General features: G+C 35.8%; 2 protein-coding genes across 5 annotated transcripts; one reads left to right on the top strand and one right to left on the bottom strand.

Annotated features, from left to right (window-relative positions):
* The first annotated feature begins 236 nt into the window (after nt 1–236).
* On the top strand, nt 237–18,129 carry si:ch211-217g15.3 (uncharacterized protein LOC368914 homolog). 4 transcript variants are annotated; one of them, XM_048204842.1, is made up of 5 exons: nt 237–292; nt 16,543–16,629; nt 16,746–16,812; nt 17,118–17,152; nt 17,479–18,128. In XM_048204842.1, the coding sequence occupies exons 2-5, from the start codon at nt 16,622–16,624 to the stop codon at nt 17,999–18,001; spliced, it is 633 nt and encodes a 210-aa protein (XP_048060799.1). In that variant the 5' UTR covers nt 237–292; nt 16,543–16,621; the 3' UTR covers nt 18,002–18,128. The 4 variants fall into 4 exon arrangements, with proteins under 4 accessions (XP_048060799.1, XP_048060798.1, XP_048060796.1 ...); XM_048204841.1 differs by lacking the exon at nt 237–292 and adding an exon at nt 14,210–14,364; XM_048204839.1 differs by lacking the exon at nt 237–292 and adding an exon at nt 15,718–15,776.
* Nucleotides 18,130–18,477: 348 nt separating this feature from the next.
* On the bottom strand, nt 18,478–20,538 carry fuom (fucose mutarotase). The gene is made up of 6 exons (XM_048204844.1): nt 20,381–20,538; nt 19,804–19,872; nt 19,423–19,490; nt 19,194–19,292; nt 18,908–18,981; nt 18,478–18,831 (listed from the first exon to the last, which is right to left on the bottom strand). Exons 1-6 carry the CDS (start codon nt 20,463–20,465, stop codon nt 18,765–18,767), a joined length of 462 nt encoding a protein of 153 aa, XP_048060801.1. The 5' UTR covers nt 20,466–20,538; the 3' UTR covers nt 18,478–18,764.
* Between the last annotated feature and the right edge of the window lie 2,223 nt (nt 20,539–22,761).

The following is a 22,761-nucleotide window of genomic DNA, read 5'->3' as shown; positions in this document are numbered from 1 at the left end:
AGCTATGCCTTTGTTTTGAATATCCAACCTCTACAGTGAAAATGTAAATATTGTAGCTTTAAAGAGAGAGTTCTCCCAAAAATGTATTCACCCTTCTTTTTTTCCTGTAGAGCACAAAAGTAATTTTGTAAATGATGACTGAATTTTCATTTTGGGGTGAACTATCCCTTTAAGAGATACAGAGCTACTGGATTTGATGACTGATGCAATGTCATCTTTTACAGAACAGGACCAAAAATCTAGAGATGAAGATTGGGGAAAGCATATCATTAAGCCATTGCTTTTGCAAAACGTAAGTACTTTAATACAGCCATCACCGCCGATGCCAAAATGACTTCCATGAGTGGTTTGTGTCACTTTAACATTTGCAATAAAAATCTGCAAAGCAATCGTAAATCAAGTATCTGTCAGCAGATCAGCGGTCTCATGGTGAATATGAGGGTTGAAGTGTGGTTGAAAGTGTGCTGTCTGTGAGGGGGAAGCCACAGTCTGCCCATGACTGTGCCAAGCAGCTTCAGACACACACACACACACACACTCATATGGCTTGTATCTGCTCTGGTGTGAAGCACTGGAAAAAGACAGAAGCCACTGAAACTGTGGGGGCAATGAAATGATGTTAAACCTGAAGTGTGGTGAACTCTGGCCACTGTGATTAACCATGAACACTGTTCAGAACAATAAGAAAAACTGGCTCCATGCTCATTAACGGAGAATGAAAGGCCTCCAATCAGAATTTACATGGGAGTCCCATGCCCTTTAATAACTCCCATATATAATACATACATATATGCTTTTTATGTACGTTTAAAATAATTGTTTTCTATTTTAATATGTTTTAAAATGTAACTCATTCTTGTGATGACAAAGCTAAATTCTGTGTCACATAATCAAGAATGTTGAAAACAGTTTTTTTTGTGGAAACTGTGATACATTTTTTCCAGGATTCTTTGATGAATAGAACGTTCAAAAGAACAGCATTTATTTGAAATAGAAATATTTTGTAACATTATAAATGTCTTTAATGTGACTTTTGATCAACCAAATCAATTCTTGCTGAATAAAAAAATTCATACTCAAAACTTTTTAATGTTTATGTAAATTAATATGTATTATTATTATATTAAATTATCATATTATATGAATCTTTTTTTATAGGAGTTATTAAGGGAATTGTGACTATTTTGCGGCTATTTTATTGCAATTTTTTATTGTGATTTCCCTGAACTTGGTTTCTCTCTTTCTGTATTTCACTTCTGCTCTAGCTGAATCAGTCTAGCTTATAGTTAAAACTTGCCATTATTTACTGCAGATATTTGGATAAATTTGGATTTGGATAAAAGTAACTGATAATGAATAAATGTAAAAATACATTATTTACTTCAACAGCCACTGACACAGTGACAGTATGACCAGTCTCAGTAACTTCCCTCACTGCTTAAAGTCATATCATATTCTGTTCTTAAGCAGCTTAATGTCCATTTAGTACACAAATGGGTACCAAGCTGTGTATTAGTGGCCTTTTCACTAAATAGGACTTTTGTGCTGTTTCTTTGACTGCAGTCTAAGCTGTTAAGTGACAAGAGAGATTATTTCAGTCCACAATAGAGCCAATCATTTTCCCCTAAGTATAGAGCCTAAACTCCCCTGAAAAGCATAAAGGACCTCACATTTAAAGAGCCAGTAGAGGGACGATCCCATTCATGACTTAATAGCCAAATGAAAGTTCCTAATTCAGCAGTTAGGACTGTGGCAAGAGCTCAGCCTCAACATGTCAGTGCTGGGCTCTGGGACTGAACTGGCTTTGTTGGGCAGTAACAGTAATGGAGGGGGGTCTGAACGAGGCCTCATAATAACTTCCCGTCGTACAACTCGAAGGCTTTTCCCACGTACGAGAAAGCGGGGGGACAATGCTCCCTGCACTGTTCTCCCTGGTTCCTCTCTCTCCCTTGAGAAGAACAGGCTCCGAACCGCCCCCCTCAGCCACCCGCCCCACTGCCACTGAGCTTCGCTCCGAGCTCATCGCCGGGTCAAGGGAGCGTTTAGTTCCATGATGATGGAGCGTATAACAAGGCTCCATACAGCAGTCAGCTGATGGCTGTCATCACTGTTGGCTTGTGTGTGTCCCCGACTGTCCTCTCTTCCCTTAATTACCCATCCTCACTCTCACAGCGAGGTCCCCTCACAAATTACACCGTATTGTTGGAGGAAGATTGGCCTGTCATCACGGAGAAGGGGAGCATTTCAGCATCGCCATAATGGCCCCGATGCCCGGCAGTGGCTGTACGTAGCACACCCTCAAAAACACCACCGCCCCCCCATCGCCCTGCCTCGCCGGCCATTACCACTGGTGCCAGGTGACTCTGTGACCCAGACAGCTTTCTGCCATGTCAGCAATTCAAATGCACGGCGCCACAGTGAGGGGCTCGCTCCTATTCTCAGACAATGGGCAGATTCGAGCTCCCCTAAAGATGAGTTAGGGCCTCTGATAATACATCTCCTCTACTTTCGCTTTTTTCCCACTGCCCCTGTGGAGCTCAAAGCAAATGAGATCCAAAATAATATGTGGGCCTGTTGTCTCTCTTGAACCAATATCTGTCCAGTCTAATCACAACTGGACGGTTATTAGGTTGTTTTGCAATGGAATGTCTGTGAAAGACCAGTTGAATTCATCAGCCACAACCATTAACATTGCAGTGTTAGGCTACGTTCGCCAACGATAGCAGTGTTGGGGAAGCTACTTAAAAACTTGGCAAGCTTCAAGCTAATCTTAATTTCAAGTAAGAGTTATCCTAGTCAAGCTACTGTTTTGAAAAAGTAGTTATCTGCACTACAAGCTACAAAAAAAGTAGTTAACTAAATTGAAGTTAGGCTATTTAAGAGGGTAATAGGCTATTATTACATTTAAAAAATATAACTGTAGCCTAAAATAAATTATCATTTAATCAGAGTCAGAGTTTTGCTGGCACAAAAGGTTTTAAATGAATGAAGAATCTAAATCAGTATCAAACTTAAACAGGTAAATTTATACTAAATAATACAACACCCTAACTTACATAACCAAGAAGAAAACAAGTACAGGGACTCAAATCGGTGAATAATTTTTGATGCGAGAGAACAAATTAACCACAATGAATCGGACTGCTACAGATATAAAAGGACCTTTTAGGATTAACCGAATCTCTAAAATGACTCGGACCTTTCAGTGCTACAGACAGTGGCTGCATCCGAAAACTGGAAAATGCTGCCTTAGGAGGACACATTTACGGTAAGAAGTAGAGATGCACCGATACTAAATTTCTCCACCGATACCGATCGCTGATTATTCAGAGTGATATCTGCCAATACTGATAACGATAGTTTGGGGGTTCTGCCTTTTATACCTTCTTTTAAATTAATGATAATTTCATTATAATTAATAATTAATCATTATATTTTTAATTATTATATTTTGAAAGAAATGCAAATAAAAACTTTATTCTCTCCATTTCATCAACTTGTTTCAGAGTAACTGGTGTCAGTTATAAACAAACACATTACTCAAATTAATATTAACACACATTAACATTATTACATTATTAATTCTTAACTTTCTGAATGTTATTAATTCTTATAATTAGGCTACTGTGAATATTGAACATCAAACTGATTTCTTAGCATTTTCTTAACACAAAGCCCAAATTCAGCGCATTTTCCTGCCCTCTTTTGATTGACAAGATATTGGCCCTGACTATAGGCTGTTTTTAAAATTTTGAAATTTTGCTTTTATTGGCCGATATATCGGTGCATCACATCCGAATCCAATGTTAGCTTCACTTCCTGTTTTCTGAGATACCTTCATCTGGGCTGCGTTCAGCCCCGACAAAACACTGCAAAACGTTTTTTAAATGGAAACGGTTGTGCGTCGAACACCCTGTTCTGATGACGCAAGCATTGCAACTATGGCAGCTGAGAAGGCCATTCTTTGTGTTCTTTTTGAAGAATTTTCAGAGCCTGATGTAATCGGTATAAATACGTGTTTAAAGGGATAGTTCACCCAAAAATGAAAATTTGGTGTTTATCTGCTTACCCCCAGGGCATCCAAGATGTAGGTGACTTTGTTTCTTTAGTAGAAAAACAAATGATGATTTAACTCCAAGCATTGCCATCTGTCAGTCGTATAATGCATGTCAATGGCAACACAATCTATAAGAGTCAAAAAACATGCACAGACAAATCCAAATTAAACCCTGCGGCTCGTGACGACACATTGACACATTGTCCTAAGACACGAAATGATTGGTTTGTGTGAGAAACCGAACTGTATTTATATTTTTTTACCTCTAAAACACCACTATGTCCAACTGCCTCGCACATCCGGTTAGTGAGGTCTGAACGCGCTCTGACAATGGAAGTGATGTCTCGGACTCATTGAAGTATAAGCACGAGAGATCATTTCCGTCATCAGAACGCATTTTCAGACCTCACTAACCAGATGTGCAAGGCAGTTGTTAAAAATCATTATTTGTGTTCTACTGAAGAAACAAAGTCACCTACATCTTGGATGCCCTGGAGATAAGCAGATAAACACCAAATTTTCATTTTTGGGTGAACTATCCCTTTAATACAGCAAAATACACTCGATGTTAGAGTCACTGCCCCTGCCGTCCAGGATAAAAGAGAACATCCCAATCGAGTGAAGGGATTTGTGGAAACTGTGGATCCTAATTATTGTGATCCAACATTTGCCTAGCATTTCAGGATGAAAAGACAAACATTTCAGATGAAGGATAATCCACTTCTTACCTCTGACACTGTATTATGAGAAATGACCTTATTATTTTTATTGTGAGTAGGCTTATCATTATTGCTGATCACTGTTGTTGTGCTATGATATTGTAATATTTACCATTATATAATCAAAGGAGTTTAGAAAAGTTTATGAAAGTGTCACTCCAAAATACAATAGCAAAATATATAAATATGTATAGTATTTTTATGTTACATTAGTCACTTTACATGGATCCATCTGTCTCTTTAAAGCTGTATCTTTAATACCGCTTGGTTTATATACATGTTGCTGCTGAATGGGCTAACATTTTTGACACACCCACCAAACAAGAAAAAACGCATCTCAAACCTGTTGCACACCGTTCCTGTGCTCCTGTGTTTTACATTCTGTGACAGTTGAGCTAGAAAAAGATGGCGTCTGAAAGTTGAGTTTGTTGTTCAGTTTGTGTGTAAATGTACGTTTTTGACTAACATTTTCCACGTTTGATGTCATTTCTAGCGAGAAATGACTAATGTAGTAATTAAATATTTATTTTGTTCTCACCAAAGCTCGCACTATTTTTTTGCTGTCGATCATTAAACTGTTACTCTGCCTCAGAAATCTGTCCGAAATCAGTTTCGTGAGGCGCCTTCATGCACAAACGCTGCCTTACAAATTGCCTGATAAGCCAGCATTTGATGGAGAGGACTGTTTAGGACGAACCGATTCACAAAAATGAATGATTCGACAGTGATACATTGCGAGAGAGAAAAAGACGTGAGCGCGTTTGATTATTCCATCATCCACATGGCATTAAAAACGGCGATATGGCGTTTAGTCGCGCTACACCGCAGTCGTTGGAAAAAGTAGCTTTGCTGTTTATTGGTTTTGAAAACAACAGTCACGCTACTGAATTAATACTTTTAGTTAGTGCTCTCACTGGATATATGGTATGGTAGGCTATAGTTTTATTCTGACCGCAGTGCTTAAAGTAGAAAAGTGACATGAGTGTAAATTTTCAAGGGCAGATATTAGTAACACTTTATTTTAATGTGTCCTTGTTACACATGTTGCATGTATATACTATAGTAATAACCATAAATTAGGCATAATTACATGCAACTAACCCTAAACCAAACCCTAATCCTATCCTAATCCTACCATAAGTACATGTACTTAATTAATAGCTATTACTCAGTACTTTTACACAGTAATAGGGACACATTAAAATAAAATGTACCCCAGATATTAATTTATTTTATTCTGCTGCTTAGTCTTGGTCTGTGTTGTCAGTTAATCTTAGCTAGACACTCATAGTAACTGGATGAAGGGCTGTCTTTTTTCTGAGTTCACCCACTGCATGATTTGGAATGAAAATCAAATGTGACTTTATTGCAGAGACACCACGACCCATTCATCATAATAACGTTTTATATTGTCGTCAGTCTGTCACGGAGGTCTGAGTGAAAGGCTTGTAATTCCTACTCTTTTAAGATGCAGTTTAAACTCATATGTATTTATATATACCGCAAGGGTTTCAAATTATGCAAATTAGGCTACTGTTTATCGATTTAATTAAGAGGGTCTTTTTGTCCACCTTAACATTTTTGGATGTGGAAGTTAAATTTGAGAATTAAAGTAAATGAAAGAGAAGAAGTTTTATCAATTATAACCACTTTGACATAAAGTTGACTTATAAGTAAAGATAACAACTATCAGTCATAATTTAGAAACAAATAAAACTGAGAATTTGATCTTACATTACAACTCCCCAGCTGGCAATTTCAGTGGTAAGTGAAATGTCATTTGCCATAGAATACTGCTGTTAGGCTATACTGTATATATTTATATAATTTTTTAATGATTATTTTTTGTAAGCTCTGATACTTACCCATTATTATATATATATATATATATATATAAAATACATTATTATTATTATATACAGAGACAGTGTTATAATATCCGAAGATCTTCTACTTTGGCTTTCTTTTATGTTTTGTTCATTAGTAAAAATTTGAGGGAAGATAATCTGTATTATATTGAGAGGATGGATGTTGAAGCTCATTGCATAACTAATTTTTCCACAGGCTCATAGCATAAATAGATTAAGAAGGTGTTGTTCTAATGAATTGAGATAGCCTTCCATCACATGAGGCATATCTAGCAAATGGCAGTTGTGTATAAAAAACAAACACGTTGTAAATGGTAATTGTATGGCCCGAGGTCCATGAGCCAAACATTACACCGATTTCCTCACTATTACCAGACAGTCTGCCAAATGAGTTATTTCTAATTACTCACATCTGCCTAGCAAATGTGGAAATATACTGCGGCCTTGGCTGACACTGAAGACAGTACTTATCAATTTACCACAGAACAAAGCTTGCATATTTCCATTGCGTTCTTTAACTTGGTTGTAAAGAAAATATGGAAATAATGACTCTTTTTGGGTTGCATATCCTCTACAATACTTATGACCCAATGAAATTACAAAATATTTTTAAAACAAAAGACCCCAACAATCATTTAGTTGAGCGGATCACCGTATAACTACAGGATCTGTTATGCTATTGATAAAACGTATTCACAGTAATCTACATTTTGTGAATTGTGTAAAACAAACAAATAAATAAATGACTGAGATCACATTTGGTATTTATTACAATGAGTAACCTGAGATGGAGACCACAGATGCTAAACAACTCATCCAACATTTTGGCCACATCTTTGAGAGAATGCATAACTTACTGTGTTTTCACACTTGATTCATTTTAGGGGTCTGAGAGCACATGAATTTTGACAAAAGTGTAGAAAAAAGTGAAACAAACACTGAACTGAGACCATCATTTATTTTTATCAAGGTCATTAATAACGGAATATGTTTAATTAATCTCATTAATCTCAATGTGTTGTGTTAACCTTGACTACCCAAACAGCACTCAAATATACAATTTATTCATCATCAATATTACATTACAATAATATTCATTTGAATGCAGAATGTAGTTTACTGTCAAGGCCAATGTCAGTGTGAATGTCAAGAGCACTTTATGAACCCTTTAAGGGGGCTGAGTTTGGTTCCTTTAAACAGGAATAACAGGCTTTCTATTTTACGTGTTGCATGTTTTTAAAAAAATTTTCAGCTGTTAAAAAAGTTCAGTAAAAACATATCATCATCTGCCAAGAGCCCATTTGTTACTCTGTTGACAGTTTATTAGTCATCATATGCAGCATATCAAACTTCATTACCATTAAATGTGTGAATAATCAGTTTAGGAAAATGTGACATTTATGTACAGGCCATGTGATTTAGGTCACACATCACATGGTACGTTTTGCACAATCTGGCCCTTAGGATGTATGTACACGCATGCTGTATTTCATGCAACATTCAGCCATTTACAGTGTTAATTAGAGAAGCATACGCTTAATAATGTTGTTGAAACAAATCAAAGATTTATTTATTTTTTTTTCTGTTTCAGTTATGCCATCCTTGGACCATGAACTCCACATGCCTAGAATTTGTGAAATGTTTACTGCTAAAAGATTCAAAGTCCCTAAATAGATTCAAAAATGTATAACTACTCCTTTGAGCCAAATTAATCCATATAAATATATCAATTTCAATATGGGACCACAGTCAAATAGTCGTTTTGGTGGTTTTCCCCCCATATAATTTAAATTGCTGCAAGCTGCAGCACTTGGAAAATGTTCGAGCCCACAATGCAGTTTTCTGCGCATAAATCACACCATAATACTGCCTTTAAATAGTTACAGACAGATAATTTATTCTTGGCACACACTGGACTCCATACCTATGCCAGTGTGAGTGTGTCACGCTTAGTTGCCAGCAGTCATTATTTGCTGACAGTTCACGAGTCACTTTGCTCTTTATTGTTCCCTTTCATGATTTTAAAACACTAGTTTTACACCACTCTCACGGCACGGCGGTTATTCTCAGGTGAACACGGCAGGTGAAGATACTGTTAAAAGTGGTTGGATTCTGGCTGTGACAAAATCACTAGTGTTTTCTTTAACACTGAAATGTACTACTAACCAACCGTCAAGGCTGTATGATTGTTTGCCAGACAAGATGCAGATAGGGCAGAGTCCAAACAAATAGCTCCATATTCTGATCAGCAGCTCAACTTCATTTAGTTGCTTTTTAGAAAGTATAAGCACTCCACACCTAATTCATCACAACAGCTTGATTGTGACAAAACAGTTTTCTACTAATTGTGGCTATTTGTTTAAATATCACCCTGTGTGATTTATGCTCAGGCTGGCTCTGAGTATTCTGATAATTACTCTAAACATAACAGAAATCAAAATCCAACTGCGATCCCCTGCCTGCGATTCACCAAGAATGGCCTTATCCAAACTGAGCTGGCACTCATTTTCTCCACGGTTTAAATGAAAGCACGCATGGTTTAGATTAAAGCATTGTGCCCCAGCTATTCGCTAAGAGCCGAACGCTAATGAAAACCAACTCTGCTCTTTTATAATTCATTTGTACCATTAGCATATTAGCTTCAGTGTAATGACAGGATGTCATTAAAGGATTTGGTCTATGACTAATGACAATATTTGTGTTCTGAAGTAGGTCAAACAAAGTAGCCAATTACTGTTCTTCCCATTACGACGATGAAAGCTAGAGATTAGCCGTGCTTAGTTTTGGATAAATTGTTTACTAATAAATGTAAGGGTTTTTTTGAGTCCCTCTTTCAAACAATGAAACAAACAGATTTAGCTAATTTAATGGTTTTTAAACCCGTTTAATGATAATATTGTGATTATGAAAGAAGAAGAAGAATGTTATGTCAGTGTATTCACAAGAACATTATATATACAATAAAAATGAAATATATATAATAAAACGTGCCGATGTGCATATTTGTTTTCTAAACTATTTATGGATATTATTTCTGGATACGGTTTTTCTTTATATCAATTTTTCAGTTTATATGAATGTTTAGTTTTTGTCATTTGTATTTACAAATAAAAAGTGCTCTTTTTTTCATCATCAGTTGGGGTGCTTCATTTCTGAGTAAATTCCACCACCCGTTTCTGCAATACAAGTAGATGTACATGTCCTCTGGGTGGCAGCATGTTTCGAAAGCAGTCTTCCCTTTAAATGCAAGGGAAAGCTGACACACATGGATTCAATATAGGCAAACCTTCATACAGTAGAAGTAGACGACATGGAGCCATCCTTCGTTCAGAGGAGGAAGTTAGTGGTGTTCATGTCTGCTACTGTTTTTCATTTGCAGTCACAAAACAACTTCCCTTTTCACAAACACAAAGGTGTACCTCCAGCCAGCGTGATTTGTAAAGATTTTCAGATAGTAACACATGTCTGATTATTCAAAGCTATTACTCTTTCATTTTGCTTTTCAGAATCAGAGACATTATTTGTTAGTATAAATCTGCCTTCCTTGAGTACAAATGAGCATATTCGGGCCGGTAGCTCCGTTCTTACCTAACCTAAAACATTATACATTTTATCTTCTGATTAAAATATGGTTGTTTTTCATTTAACATTTTTCTTTACTGAACAAGAAACACTTACAACATATATATATATATATTTTGAAACTAGAGCTATGGTGTTCACTGCAGCTCTAAATTCATTAACACACTTTTGTTTATAATTTTCAGTATATTACATTTATATCTTTATTGTAGAGGCTTGATGTGATATTCATTTTAAGGGACAAAATGTGGCTACAATTGTAACTACATTTTGTCCTATTGAAAAATTAATCAGTAACACTTGAAGCCTTTTTATATAATGCATTATAAAAGTATTTGCAATGCATTTATTATGCCTTGTAATGCACCTTATAATGCATTGTATGGTCTCATGAATAATTGTAACAGTTATTATACATTATAATACTTCTCTATTCATTGTTACACCTTCAGAAAGTATAATGCATTAAAACATGACCAATTTCAGACCAATCAAGGAATCTGCAAATATTATAATGCGTTTTAACTTTGGCTACTATTTATGAAAAGATATAATGCACATGATGAATACCTTTATAATGCATTATACATAAAGACTTTAGATAAAGCGTTACCAAAATATCTAAAATCAGACATCACCAATATTTTTTATAGGTAAAATAAAATGTTACTAATGAGGATGTCAGTGATCTAGTCAGAAAAAAATAAGCAGAAAATAACTTTGTCAGTTGCTAAAAGATGAACTGCATCGTCATCTGCTGGACTGAAAATTAGGGGGTTCTAAATGTCATAAATGTCATAAATCAGTCATAAATGCTGAGTAATCAAACATGATCAAATCTGGCTTGAACCACGTCTTTTAGAACTAGAGAGCATGAACAAGTAAATATCATTTTCAGCCACTTAGCTCTTAATGTACCCATTTGGCTTTGACAGTTCAATACAACCTGTGGTTTCACAGATTTACAGTGACATGTCAAAATAGTCATCCAAATTAATTGGCTAGATGCTAAACAGAGGCAGAAAGAATAATTTGGGTGACACATTGACTCCTAAAGTGAGGCGAGCAATTTTGCTAGGGTTACATCCATGAAGGAATGTAGGTAACTTGTCTCAGACCAATGCCACAGACTGCTCTTTGACTAACTAAAACAAATAGTGTTCAACTGCTAATGTGGAGCCAGAACAAATAAATAAATCAGCTTGTTTTCACTGTGCTTAGTCCACAGATTTGGTGAAAATTAAAAATTGACTTGCACATATTTGGTGCCGGCCAAGCTTAAAATGAGGGTTTACAGAATATGAAAAGGAATACCATAATTGTAAACACACCGAGTATGTTTAGCCCTCCATAATTTAAATATGTCTACTTTTCTTTGACACCTACAGCAACTAAATATGTATTTTTGCCATACTGCCGTTAATTCTGCTTTATTTGAACATCCACAATGATGGTAAAAGCAATCACAGTGTGTATGTCATATGAAATGTATAGTTTGGGCATGTAGCGTTCTATAGGCAGCAGTGACCACGGGCAGTGTTTCACACAGAACTCGTGTTTCGCTGTTAGCCGCAGTCACTGAGCAGCGCAGAGTTCTGGAACATTCCTGGAGAGACTCAAAGAAGAACATACACAGTGGGAGTTTGGACCCAGCCCAAGAAAAATAAATCCAGGTTTACATTTTATGAGTAAATGAGATCATATCTAGTGGGCCCTTGAAAGTTATGAGACAAAAATGCATGTCTGTGCTGCTGTTAGATCAAGATATTTCATTTAGATTTGATAACTCATCATGTCTACACAAGGCATATGGTTTGTGTGGGTGTTTGAGCTATAGAAATATGGCAGTGATGATGTTGCTGACATCTGTGGTTAGGGGTTGTGCGCAATCGTGTCGATTAATAAATCAGTTAAAGCTCTTAGTACTAGATTTGTTGATTTAGGCACTTCTAAAGAGAGCTGTGTAAACGCATGCATTTTCTAAATAACAATATACCAGATCATCAACCCAGCTATTTTATTAAAAAAAACATTTTGCTGATGTTACCATTAAGTTATGAAACATTATTTCTAAATGTTCTCTGAACGTCCTTTTTTTTTTTTAAATACTTTTTTCTTGGTTATTCTATTGTTAAGGAAATATTCCATTTTCTCATTGTGCAAACAATGTTACTTGTTCTCTGAACATTCACATTGATTTTGTGTTTGGAAACCCAATAGCAGTGACAACTGTTGACTATGCCACCAACTGTTCAATTCAGGTTTATGCAACAGCGAGTACACATTTCTGAAACTTGGATTTACAGTAGGCCAAGTATGCATATGTAAGGTGTTCATTACTTTTTGACCTTTATAAGAGATACCTAAAAATGAAATTTCAGTGGGCAAGACTGTCATAATGAGGCACATTCATGTTTTATTGATCATAAGATGCTGCAGATTTTTGTAAGTTTTGTTTGCTCTTCTATGTTCTTTACTCTCCTGAAATGTTTCTATACAAACCCTGATTACCTTGGCAACAAGAGAAGGTGCTTGATCAAGCACGAGGTCCACATAACTGGCCCCAATAAATACTTTGTAGCACTTAATTTAGTTCCATGCCGTGGGCCATTTGCTCCTACAGTCCATCTCTCAGCAACTGTGCGGCTGATGGAGAGAAAAGGCACAGCAGTGTCAATTTAATTAAATCCAGCTTGGCTGGGTGTGGCTGTTCATCAGCCACGTGTAGCACATTTCTGACAGGACCAGAAATTACTATTGATGTCCACAATGTTATTTTTCTTAAGTTCCTGAGTTTGTTCTATTAAAAGATAAATTAGTGGACTGCCGATGTGCAATAGAAGGCAAATCTGGAAACCCTATAGTATTAAATAAAACTAAATAGACAATCATTTATTATTGTTTTCAGTTTATTATGTATTTATTTATATGCAATCAAATATTTTAAAGAACAATGAAGGAGAATTTATACTCATTGACAACAACAGAGGTTATGGGCCTTTTGGTTAAGGCCTTTTGATTTTAAAATAAAATTTTTTCAAAAGAAATCAAATGATTGCTGTCATAATTAGCAGACTATGCTTGACTAAAGAGATTTTTAGTTGCTCACTTCAGAACACACTAAAAAAAAAAAACATTTTTCTTATAAATTTTTAGCGTGATGACTGTTTAAGTTGTTTTCTTTTAAGTAATTATTATGATATCTGATAACCCTCATAACCTTAAAAAAATGCCGCAACAACAGCATATAAAAGCATTCTGCATGAAAATACCAGAAATTTAAGAAATGACAAAAACTTACAATTTTGACATAGTGTATTATTACTGCATCTAATAAATTTCTAATTGATTATTTAATTGCACCGTTTTATAAAACTGGAATGTTTATATTCCACAGTGTTGTAGACCTGAGCTAAAGGAAAACAGCATTTGTGCTTTAATAAATTTCAACTTAAAAATCATATCCTTAATGTTTCTTGTCCAGGTCAGTGGTGTGTTTTGCACCATGAATATTTTGGATGGAAATTCTCTCCAATCAAATAATCTATTGTTTAAAATGAAAAGCATGACAGACATTCAGTTGATTTATGCATGAATATTGTCCTCAGGTTCCTCTAAGTCATGCTTATGTTTTCCTTCTGTGCTATTTCCTGTAGTTTGTACAGCATAAGTCTGGTTCATAAAGTTACCAAATAAGCAAACATGTTCTATTTAGTCATGGTTTGTGAGGAAAGCATATATATACTGTCACAAAACACACTCATTTAGAACAACAAATAGAAGAACATGCAACATCATAATAGTCCACAAGACATGTAACTCCAAAGATAATGCCATAATTTGTATTCATTAACCAAGCAGGTTTGATCATTCCCGTTCCGCTTTTTAACCACTTGAGTATTATGGCTGTGAAACAAGCATCAAAGCGCTGTATGAGGCCCCACAGGCTTCGGCTGTATTAAAATCACAATCTGTCTAATTACAGGTATGCACAGTCAGAGTGGTGAGAAAAGGAGAATGTTTTTTTACAGAGATGCCTTGAAGGCTTTGTTAATACACTGACTGGAATAAATTCCTCATGCGAGGAACTCAGGTGCCACACATTTCCTACTGAGAGCCTTTTGAAACAGCCTGCCAGGTGAGAGTGAGACTGTGACTCAAGTTGTCTCCACTCGAGCCGTGAGTAAACATCATCTCGCACTTGATCCTGCAATAAGCCCAGTAATGAGGCCAAGCACTTGGCATTAAGATCACAAAGCGCTCGTCTGCCCTCAGTCTCACGCCGCACAGTCAGACGCTGTTTGCTGCTGCACAGATTTTTGACTCAGTTCCGTGGGAGATGAGAGCGTCTGCACGGGTGCCATTAGTCACCATGGGATAGCAATCGCATTTACAAAAGGGGCTTTCTGAACAAACATGATGCTGTGCGGCCTATCACGCAGCAGCTTTTCAAACGTGAGTGAATCAACTCAATGCGATGTCTCAGAGGCCTTTCGTTGAGCTAGTTGCCATTTATTAGTTGCAGTTGTTTACCCTGCCACCAATGTGGTACAAAATATTAAAAGTAGGCTAAGCAAAAAAAAAATCCATGGAATACATTAAAGGGTTAGTTCACCCAAAAATGAAAATTCTGTCATTAATTGCTCACCCTCATGATGTTTCACACCCGTAAGACGGGTGTCTTCGTGTATCAAACTGCCAAAGTCACGTGAACCATTGAAATTTCGAAACATTTCGAAATACTTGTGACGTAACGAAGCCTTGCTTACTGAAATCACGTGACTTTGGCAGTTTGATACACGCTCCAAACCACTGATTCGAAATAAAAGATTTGTGAAGCTTCATGAAGCAGTGTTTTGAAATCACAAATCACTAAATATTGTTGAATAAAGTGGTTATTTTGTTTTTTTGGCGCACAAAAAGTATTCTCGTCACTTCATAACATTAAGGTTGAACCACTGTAGTCACATGAACTGTTTTAAATACGTCTTTCTGGGCATTGAAAGTGTTAATTATCTTGCTGGCAATGCAGGCCTCACTGAGCCATCGGATCATATCAAAAATATTTTAATTTGTGTTCTGAAGATGAACGAAGGTCTCACTGGTGTGGAACGACATGAGGGTGAGTAATTAATGACAGAATTTTCATTTTTGGGTGAACTAACCCTTTAAAATGCTTCATAAACCTGAACCTGGTCATGAAATGTTTTGCAATTCATCACAACAGCAACATTCACAATGAGTTTTAGGTCCTAGTTTTCTTTTGTAATTATTATAAATCTTCTGCATGCAGTTTCAGACCACAAACAAAAGACGTCCATCTTCCACTTCAACAGCATGTGCTTGTCTACTTTATAGCTAGTTAGCTTACTTAGTTAACTATTACAATATAGTTTTCACATAAATTGATGAACATTACACAGATAGCTAGGTATAATCTTGTGGATGTGCGTCGTGTACCGCGTGACTACAGGCTTGTGTTTTTATTTGATGCTTGGGAAAAGAGCACCACTTGGGTGGTTGGAGCCCTGGCAGAATCCCGAAGTCTAAGTAACCTTTAGTCCTTAATCCTCAACCCAAACCTGACCCTGTACTGCATTTACTCGCGTCTAGTTGTCGGACGTCTGTCTCAAACATCTTTAAACCAAAACATTATAGGGTTTTTGTGCTGAATAAAAACGGTACAAATTTTACGTTATTCCTAATTAGTCGTGTCACTATTAAGTCATATGTAATGTAGGCTACATTAAATATTCGTTAGGCTACTTTTTATAAATTTTTTTAATGTGTTTTCGACTGTAATCCGCAATAACTCGTTGAATAATTGAGAAGCCGCCTCGAAGACTCCAATTCCCTTCTGCCTTTCAGTCATATACACGCGCATCATTACAAACTTCGACAACATACTGTAGATAACTGCGAATGATTATCAGTTTTCAATTGTGCTGAACTTTCGACTCTTATGTTTAAAGGTGTGTTTAGCTTCCTTTATCATATTAAAGATTACATAATAGAAGTGTTCGACAAAAAAGTGCAGAAATGACAGATTTAAAATGCCAAATCATTTTAATAATCGGGAGATCTACACGCAGCTTTGTCGCAGTTGTAGCCTGTAGTGTTTGTTTCAATAAAATATTAGGCAAAATTACCTGGAGAAAGAATATTAACAACAATAACAGTAGGCTAATAATAATCATAAACAATACACATTTTATATAGGCCCATATAACAATCATTACATAAAAATAAAGCAATTCCTATAGAGTCCAGGTCCAAAGTCAGTTTGTTGCTGAACTTTGATCTTCTTTTATTACAGGTAATATTGTTTGGTCTTCACATCTCCATGTAAAACAGCTTTCAAATTTTGTTGTGATAGTCACTGTATCAGAACCACTATGATGAGGTGAGTTTTGATGAGCTTCAGTGTTACATATAGATATTTTTATATGTTTTCAAGAAAGTATGTTTCTATTTTTTTAGTATTTTAAAGTAGAGCTTGTTTTGTTTCCCACATTAAAGGTTTTCTGTTCTAATCTGCTTATCTGTGCTGCTGTTCAGCACTTCGGCCAAACCATACGGGCCCAGGGTATGTTTAACTTCTAATATGGATACTCTTAATTTACAGCAAAATATTTTGACTGTCTTATGTTACAAAAGAAAAAAACAAACAAAGGCTATAGTCGCTTTTAATTACAACTGTTTTTAGAAGGTCTGCCCTGACCCTTCTTGCCATTTTGAGCAAGAAGAAAACGATGGAAAGAATTTAACAGTAATTTTAATGTCTTTTCTTATATATCAAACTGTGACTACTGACATATAGGCAGTACTTTTTCACCTTTTTATTGGGTTATTTTAAACATATTTAATATTTTTGGCTTGTTGCTTTTACAGGAAAAAGTGTTTGGCAAAGCAGTTCAGGACACAGTGTAAGTACTTGTCTTGCCTTCTGCACACAAGGATTGTATACATATAAAGTATATTTAAAAATTTTAGTTTCGGGTACAATTCTCACTATTACCTATTGCTTATTAGTATGCATATTTTTTAGGATATTGGCTGTTTATTAGTACTTATAAAGCACATATGAATGCCTTATTCTGCATGACCATATTTTACATCCCCCATAATCTTACCCAATACCTATATATATATATATATATATATATATATATATATATATATATATATAAATATTTCAATGCAACCAAATATTCACAAATCATTAAAATAAAATATTTATTTTCCATTGTAGTTTTGATCATCCCAATGGGAAGATGATCCATGGAATTAAGGAGGTGGAGCCACCACAGGACATGGATATTACAGATTTTGACATCGATCCTAACATGTTGATTTGGAAAGCTGTAAAAGAAGAAATTCAGCAGAAATACGACAGACCTGAAGAGGATAAAGATGCTCTCTACCATTCCTTTGGTATAAATCATCCAGCTGACCCAAAACAGCATGAAAACTACTTTCAGCCACTGGGACACGATCAGGTACAGAAGTATGACAAACCAGAAGAAGACAGGGACGATCTATACCACGGCATGTTTGGTGTAGCTGTTGAACCAATGAGCGGAGAGAAGGATGTAATTGGAGGTAATGCCAGGCCCATTTACTCAAGCCCTGAAGAGGACAAAGATGACCTGTACCACGCAGATCTCAAAGGACATCAGTCTGACCAGCAGGCGATGAATATATTCCCCATTCGCCCCAAAAGAGTGCACACAGAGCCAGAGGTAGACCTGGATGACCTTTATCATAAGCAATGATAAAATAAGTCTTGTTGTGTCTAAAGAACTGCTGGATGTTAATTCATTATGTGCAGTTTTAATTAAATGATCTCTATTGTTAAAATCATAAAATGTGTCTTAGCATGATTTTTTTAGCAATACCAGGATGACTGTGACCATAACTAGTAAGCCATATGGTTCACTTACTGTTTTTTATTGAATCATTTTTAAATAAGTAAATGAAGTACATTTTTATACAATCATAATAAAATTTTTAAAAAAATTAGAAAGTATTTATTAAGGCAAAGTATTGATTCACAGAACAATAGGCAACATAATGAAATGCTGCCAGGAGAGGACTGAGCTACACCTGTCGCACAAAAGTAGTAAAACATAAAATAGGTAAATTTTAAAAAAAATCAAATCTTGCTTGAACAGAGCTGATTTTCAGTTCATGAAACTTTATTTTTTTAATCAAGAAAGGTGGATACAGTTAAGAATTTTAAAATACCGTATGAATCGTAAAATTTTTCTCTTTTTATTCGAGAAATTGTCTTGTTACTTATTATACAACATCACATTATTACAGAAAATATGAACAGAAAAAATTAACTGAGTAACCTTTTCAAAATCTAAAATGAAGGCACTAAATTAATAACATACATACATTTTTATATAATAAGTAATAACATATACAATAGTTTAATATCAATTACATAAAGATATTTTGTATGTGCATTATCTATAGGATTTTTGGTCAAATCACTTTGGTAATGAAAAACTGTACCAAACAGCTCCTCTTTCAGCATTGTTCATCAGGCGGAATGACACCTTTCTTGATGATAAGATTTCCATACAGTGCAGTCTCCCTGTCAGAGAGATTTAAGGATTATTTTTCTTTAATAAAAAATAGCTTAACATATCATCATAAATACAAATGCTCACCCAGTTGCCACTACAGCAAATGCCTTCTTGGCACGCTCATAAAATGCAAACCGCTCAACAAAGCTGAAGTTACCCTGAAAAAACATGTTAATTTTTAAGACTGTTTGTTAGAGTATGGTTTATATATATATATATATATATATATATATGTGTGTCTATAAATTTGATATCCTGGACAAATGATTTGTATTCCCTTTGTAAGCCTAGCTTGGTCAAATATAATTTCAGTTGTGATGAATAGTCCTCATCATATGAGTTATGACCTTTTATGTATATAATAGCTTACATCTGATCCTGCTTGTTTCAGGAGGGCAGAGTACCGGTCCCATACCGGCACTTTCAGCCCCTTTAATTTGTCACTCTGCACAAGGTCCATGACAGCTGCCTAACAAATCAGACCATATTCAGTTACAGACACAACCTACAATTATGAAAAGTTACATACATGAACAGGGTTTAACTTTGTGGTTTAGCAATATAAAAAATGAAAGATGCCAGAGAACATTATCACCCACTGAATCCTCATAGGTATCAAGAGGAAAAAGCTTCAGTATTGCCTTCAGAAGTTCTGGTATACCTACACCTTAAAGAATAAAACAGACCATACACTTGAATGCCTCGCACAGCAGTGTCAAAGTTTGACATTTTTGAATGTTCAACTAATGCATATTAAGAATTATTTTGGGGTCAACAGATATCTAAAAATACAATGGTAAACATAATTTACAAAATAATTATTACTTATGTAAAACCATAATACTGTAAATTAATATGAGATCTCTTTCAAACAGTATAAGAGAGGTGTTAAATCATTAGATTTTTTTTTAACGAAAGTACATACAATTTTCGAAAGTAGAAGCTACATTTTTGTTAAGGTAACTTTGTAGGACACATACCATCCGCTCTTATCTCCACTGGACCACATTTGCAAATAGATGTGGATGGAAAATTTGCATCTGCAAGAACTAAAAAAAGTGACAGGCTACATGACAATCCACACATGACGTTCATTTCTTATAAAAGTATTGTTGCAATGACATCTCGTCTGTGCTCATTAGACAAACCAGATCCACTCAAAGCTGCAGACGGACATTAAACCGACGCTTTTCAACATCAGCGGGAGTCGAAAGAGTGGATATGTGCTTTAACTTAGACATCATAAAAATGTGACATTTTTATGAGAGACAGCCTACAAAGTTTTTTGAGTGACATTTTGATGATCGAAATGAAAGCGCGTGTTGCGTGGTAAGCACTGCCAAATATCACTTCCCGTTTTACTGTTCGAACAAGGATTTATCCTTGGCGTTTTTAAATCGCATCTAACTTAAAATAAACCAAGGACATGCTATAATGATACAAGCAGGTATATCGTCTTATATTCATTCAGAAACGTGTAACGTAATGCAAGAGCTTTGGTTTGGCTTGTCGTTTGCAAAAGACACGCCGCATGTGATCCGATCTCATTAGACTTACCTAGTTCATCTCCATGACCCATTTGCGCCAAAACATACAATAACTCAGGCGTAAGTATTGATGGAATTCCTTTTAGTATAACCATTTCAAAGCAGTGACAGAACACAAGCGAGTTTGTGGGGAGTCATGTGATCCTTTAATGTATTTCAATTGGTTACACGAAATAATAGCCTAGCTAGCCTACGTTTCTAACGCAACCTACGTTTCGAATAGCTACGTAATTTGCGTTCCTTTGCATACCAATGACAGTAGTCTGTTTTTTCTTCATCTATGTTCAAGTAAGACTGGTTATGCCTGAATTTGTATCAGAATGAGAAGGCATATTCATGTTCAGCATTGTTTTTGCATACATTAGTTTGTGAACTTGTTAGAGTCATGCCTCCTTACATTTTCAGAATGATGCAGGGTGCAAATAGCTTAATAAAAATTGCATTACGCTGTCAGAGAGCGCTAAATTTACACTGGAGAACAGAAATATCCTTTCTGTGAGGAGGACGAGGTAACATCATCCACTCTGGTCGGTATAGCCTACAAACTGTGTGTTTTATTCATTTAGCATACATTTCAAAAATATATTGAATCGACACTGAGTAATTTGCACACTGGTAAAATGGCCTAACATCAGTGGCAGTGACGCTCATTGTAATATAGATCTTTAAATTAGTAGGACTTAGCAACAGGTGTTTACAAATTATTATTTCCGTTTTACCATGCACGTCTCTAGGCTGTTGTAATCTTACCCACAATGTGAACCAGTTAATTACGCTGCAAACTTGATGTGAAACTTCAGTTAGAGTAAAATGTTGAGGAAAAATCCATCAAATCATCTGCAGTGTGACTGAACTCACAACACTCATGACACAATATACATTTTACGCGTGAAATTGTAGCTATATTGTTGCTCTTGACCCCATATATGTTCTGAAGTGATATTAAATTCAATTCCTACAAGGTCCCATGCTAAATATTATTATAGGCTCCATGTCTAATCAAATTTTATTGTTGGTAAATGGAAATTTGATGATACACAAGGCTGGAGAGCATTTTTTCCATAGTTGGGACATTTATTTGTAGAAAAAAAAAACATTAGCGAGCTAATTGAACTTAAACTCGGCGTCCAAATGAAGAACGACACCTAGACGTGCAGCTGCTACTGATGAAGAACCGCCGGTGATGTGGTTGTAATTCAGAGAAATTTGCTCCAAAAGAGGTGTGTGGAGGCTTTGCAGCTGCTAAATGTAGAGTGAAAGTGGAAAGATGGAAGACTGATGGAAGAAAAGACATTCGGAGGAGCCAAGACTGTCTGATCAGTTCAAAGCTCCTTTCTTTTACCGAGGAACCATGCTGCTCCCTCTTTGGTTCTGCTTTTTTAAATGAGTTTATCACGCTATGAGGAGCTGCCTTTGCCAAAATGTAACGTTTTGCCTCTTTTGTCTGCGCTGAGCGCCTCAATTCGGTCTACATTTATTATTTTGACCTTTCGTTAGCAGGGGATAGACTTCAAAGTGGAACCTCTCTTTTGCTGTCTTTAAGGAGACCTTTGTGCTGTTGCGGTGTGTGGAGAGAAAGTTTTTTTCTTCCCTTTTAAAAGTTTTGTTCCAGGGGCTGAGAAGAAAGCTGGACTCTGAGGGAATATTGAATGAAAATTAAAATCAATTAGGCTATGGACTTTTGAGAGCGTTTGGAACGACGCCGTGCGAAAAAAGCCAAGATTTTCAAGTGAGAAAATGCCCTCAGTTGATGTGCAATTGAGATGAATAGACTCGTCCTATAATTACATTTGCTGTGGTCCTTCTGGACGCTGTATTTCACATAAAATGGTCAGTGTTTAATGCGTAAAAGTGGGTTGCAAGTTCTCTGGTGATCTTTAACCTGACAGGTGATGATTAAGCGACATTAGAAACTTTAGAGTAATTCATCAATAATTAGAAAGTTTGAGCGGTTTGGTTTAAAGCAGCGACATTTCATAAACTGCATTTAGGTTCACGGAAAACGAAAACAAAAAGCAAATAATTAAGATAATCTTCAAAAACAGAAAAAAACGCATATTAATAAGATGAAAAATACTAGTTATTTATAAACCATCGTCCTAAAATTTCTCAATTTCAACACATTGGACTAAGTGATATAGGCTAGGATGACCTGATTACTGAGAATGAGTTTAGGGAAAAAAAGGCGTTTTTGTTAAGAATAATATAAGTTAATCGTGTTGTAAGTCAATAAACCAATTTCAGTATAGCCTACCGCACAAAACCTGACTTGCGCTATAGACTATTAAAAACTATAATACGCGTCCCTCAAAATCTTATTTTGCACTACCTCATATTAGAGCACTTAATATTATATTGTAATAAAGGAATTTTAGATTATTAGCAAATATA

The sequence above is a fragment of the Megalobrama amblycephala genome, linkage group LG10 (genome assembly GCF_018812025.1).
Source record: "Megalobrama amblycephala isolate DHTTF-2021 linkage group LG10, ASM1881202v1, whole genome shotgun sequence".
In the NCBI taxonomy this organism is placed as follows: Eukaryota; Metazoa; Chordata; class Actinopteri; order Cypriniformes; family Xenocyprididae; genus Megalobrama; species Megalobrama amblycephala.
This window is presented reverse-complemented; position numbering and strand designations above follow the sequence as displayed.

Excerpts from the sequence above, each read along its gene's own strand:
- si:ch211-217g15.3 (XM_048204843.1), top strand. Across the intron at positions 16,813-17,117 it reads CCAAACCATACGGGCCCAGG|GAAAAAGTGTTTGGCAAAGC; the intron begins GTATGTTTAACT and ends TTGCTTTTACAG. Across the intron at positions 17,153-17,478 it reads AAAGCAGTTCAGGACACAGT|TTTTGATCATCCCAATGGGA; the intron begins GTAAGTACTTGT and ends TTTCCATTGTAG.
- fuom (XM_048204844.1), bottom strand. The coding sequence starts at position 20,465 with ATGGTTATACTAAAAGGAATTCCATCAATACTTACGCCTGAGTTATTG. Across the intron at positions 19,293-19,422 it reads TTGATACCTATGAGGATTCA|GCAGCTGTCATGGACCTTGT; the intron begins GTGGGTGATAAT and ends CTGATTTGTTAG. Across the intron at positions 18,832-18,907 it reads TTTGCTGTAGTGGCAACTGG|GGAGACTGCACTGTATGGAA; the intron begins GTGAGCATTTGT and ends TCTCTCTGACAG.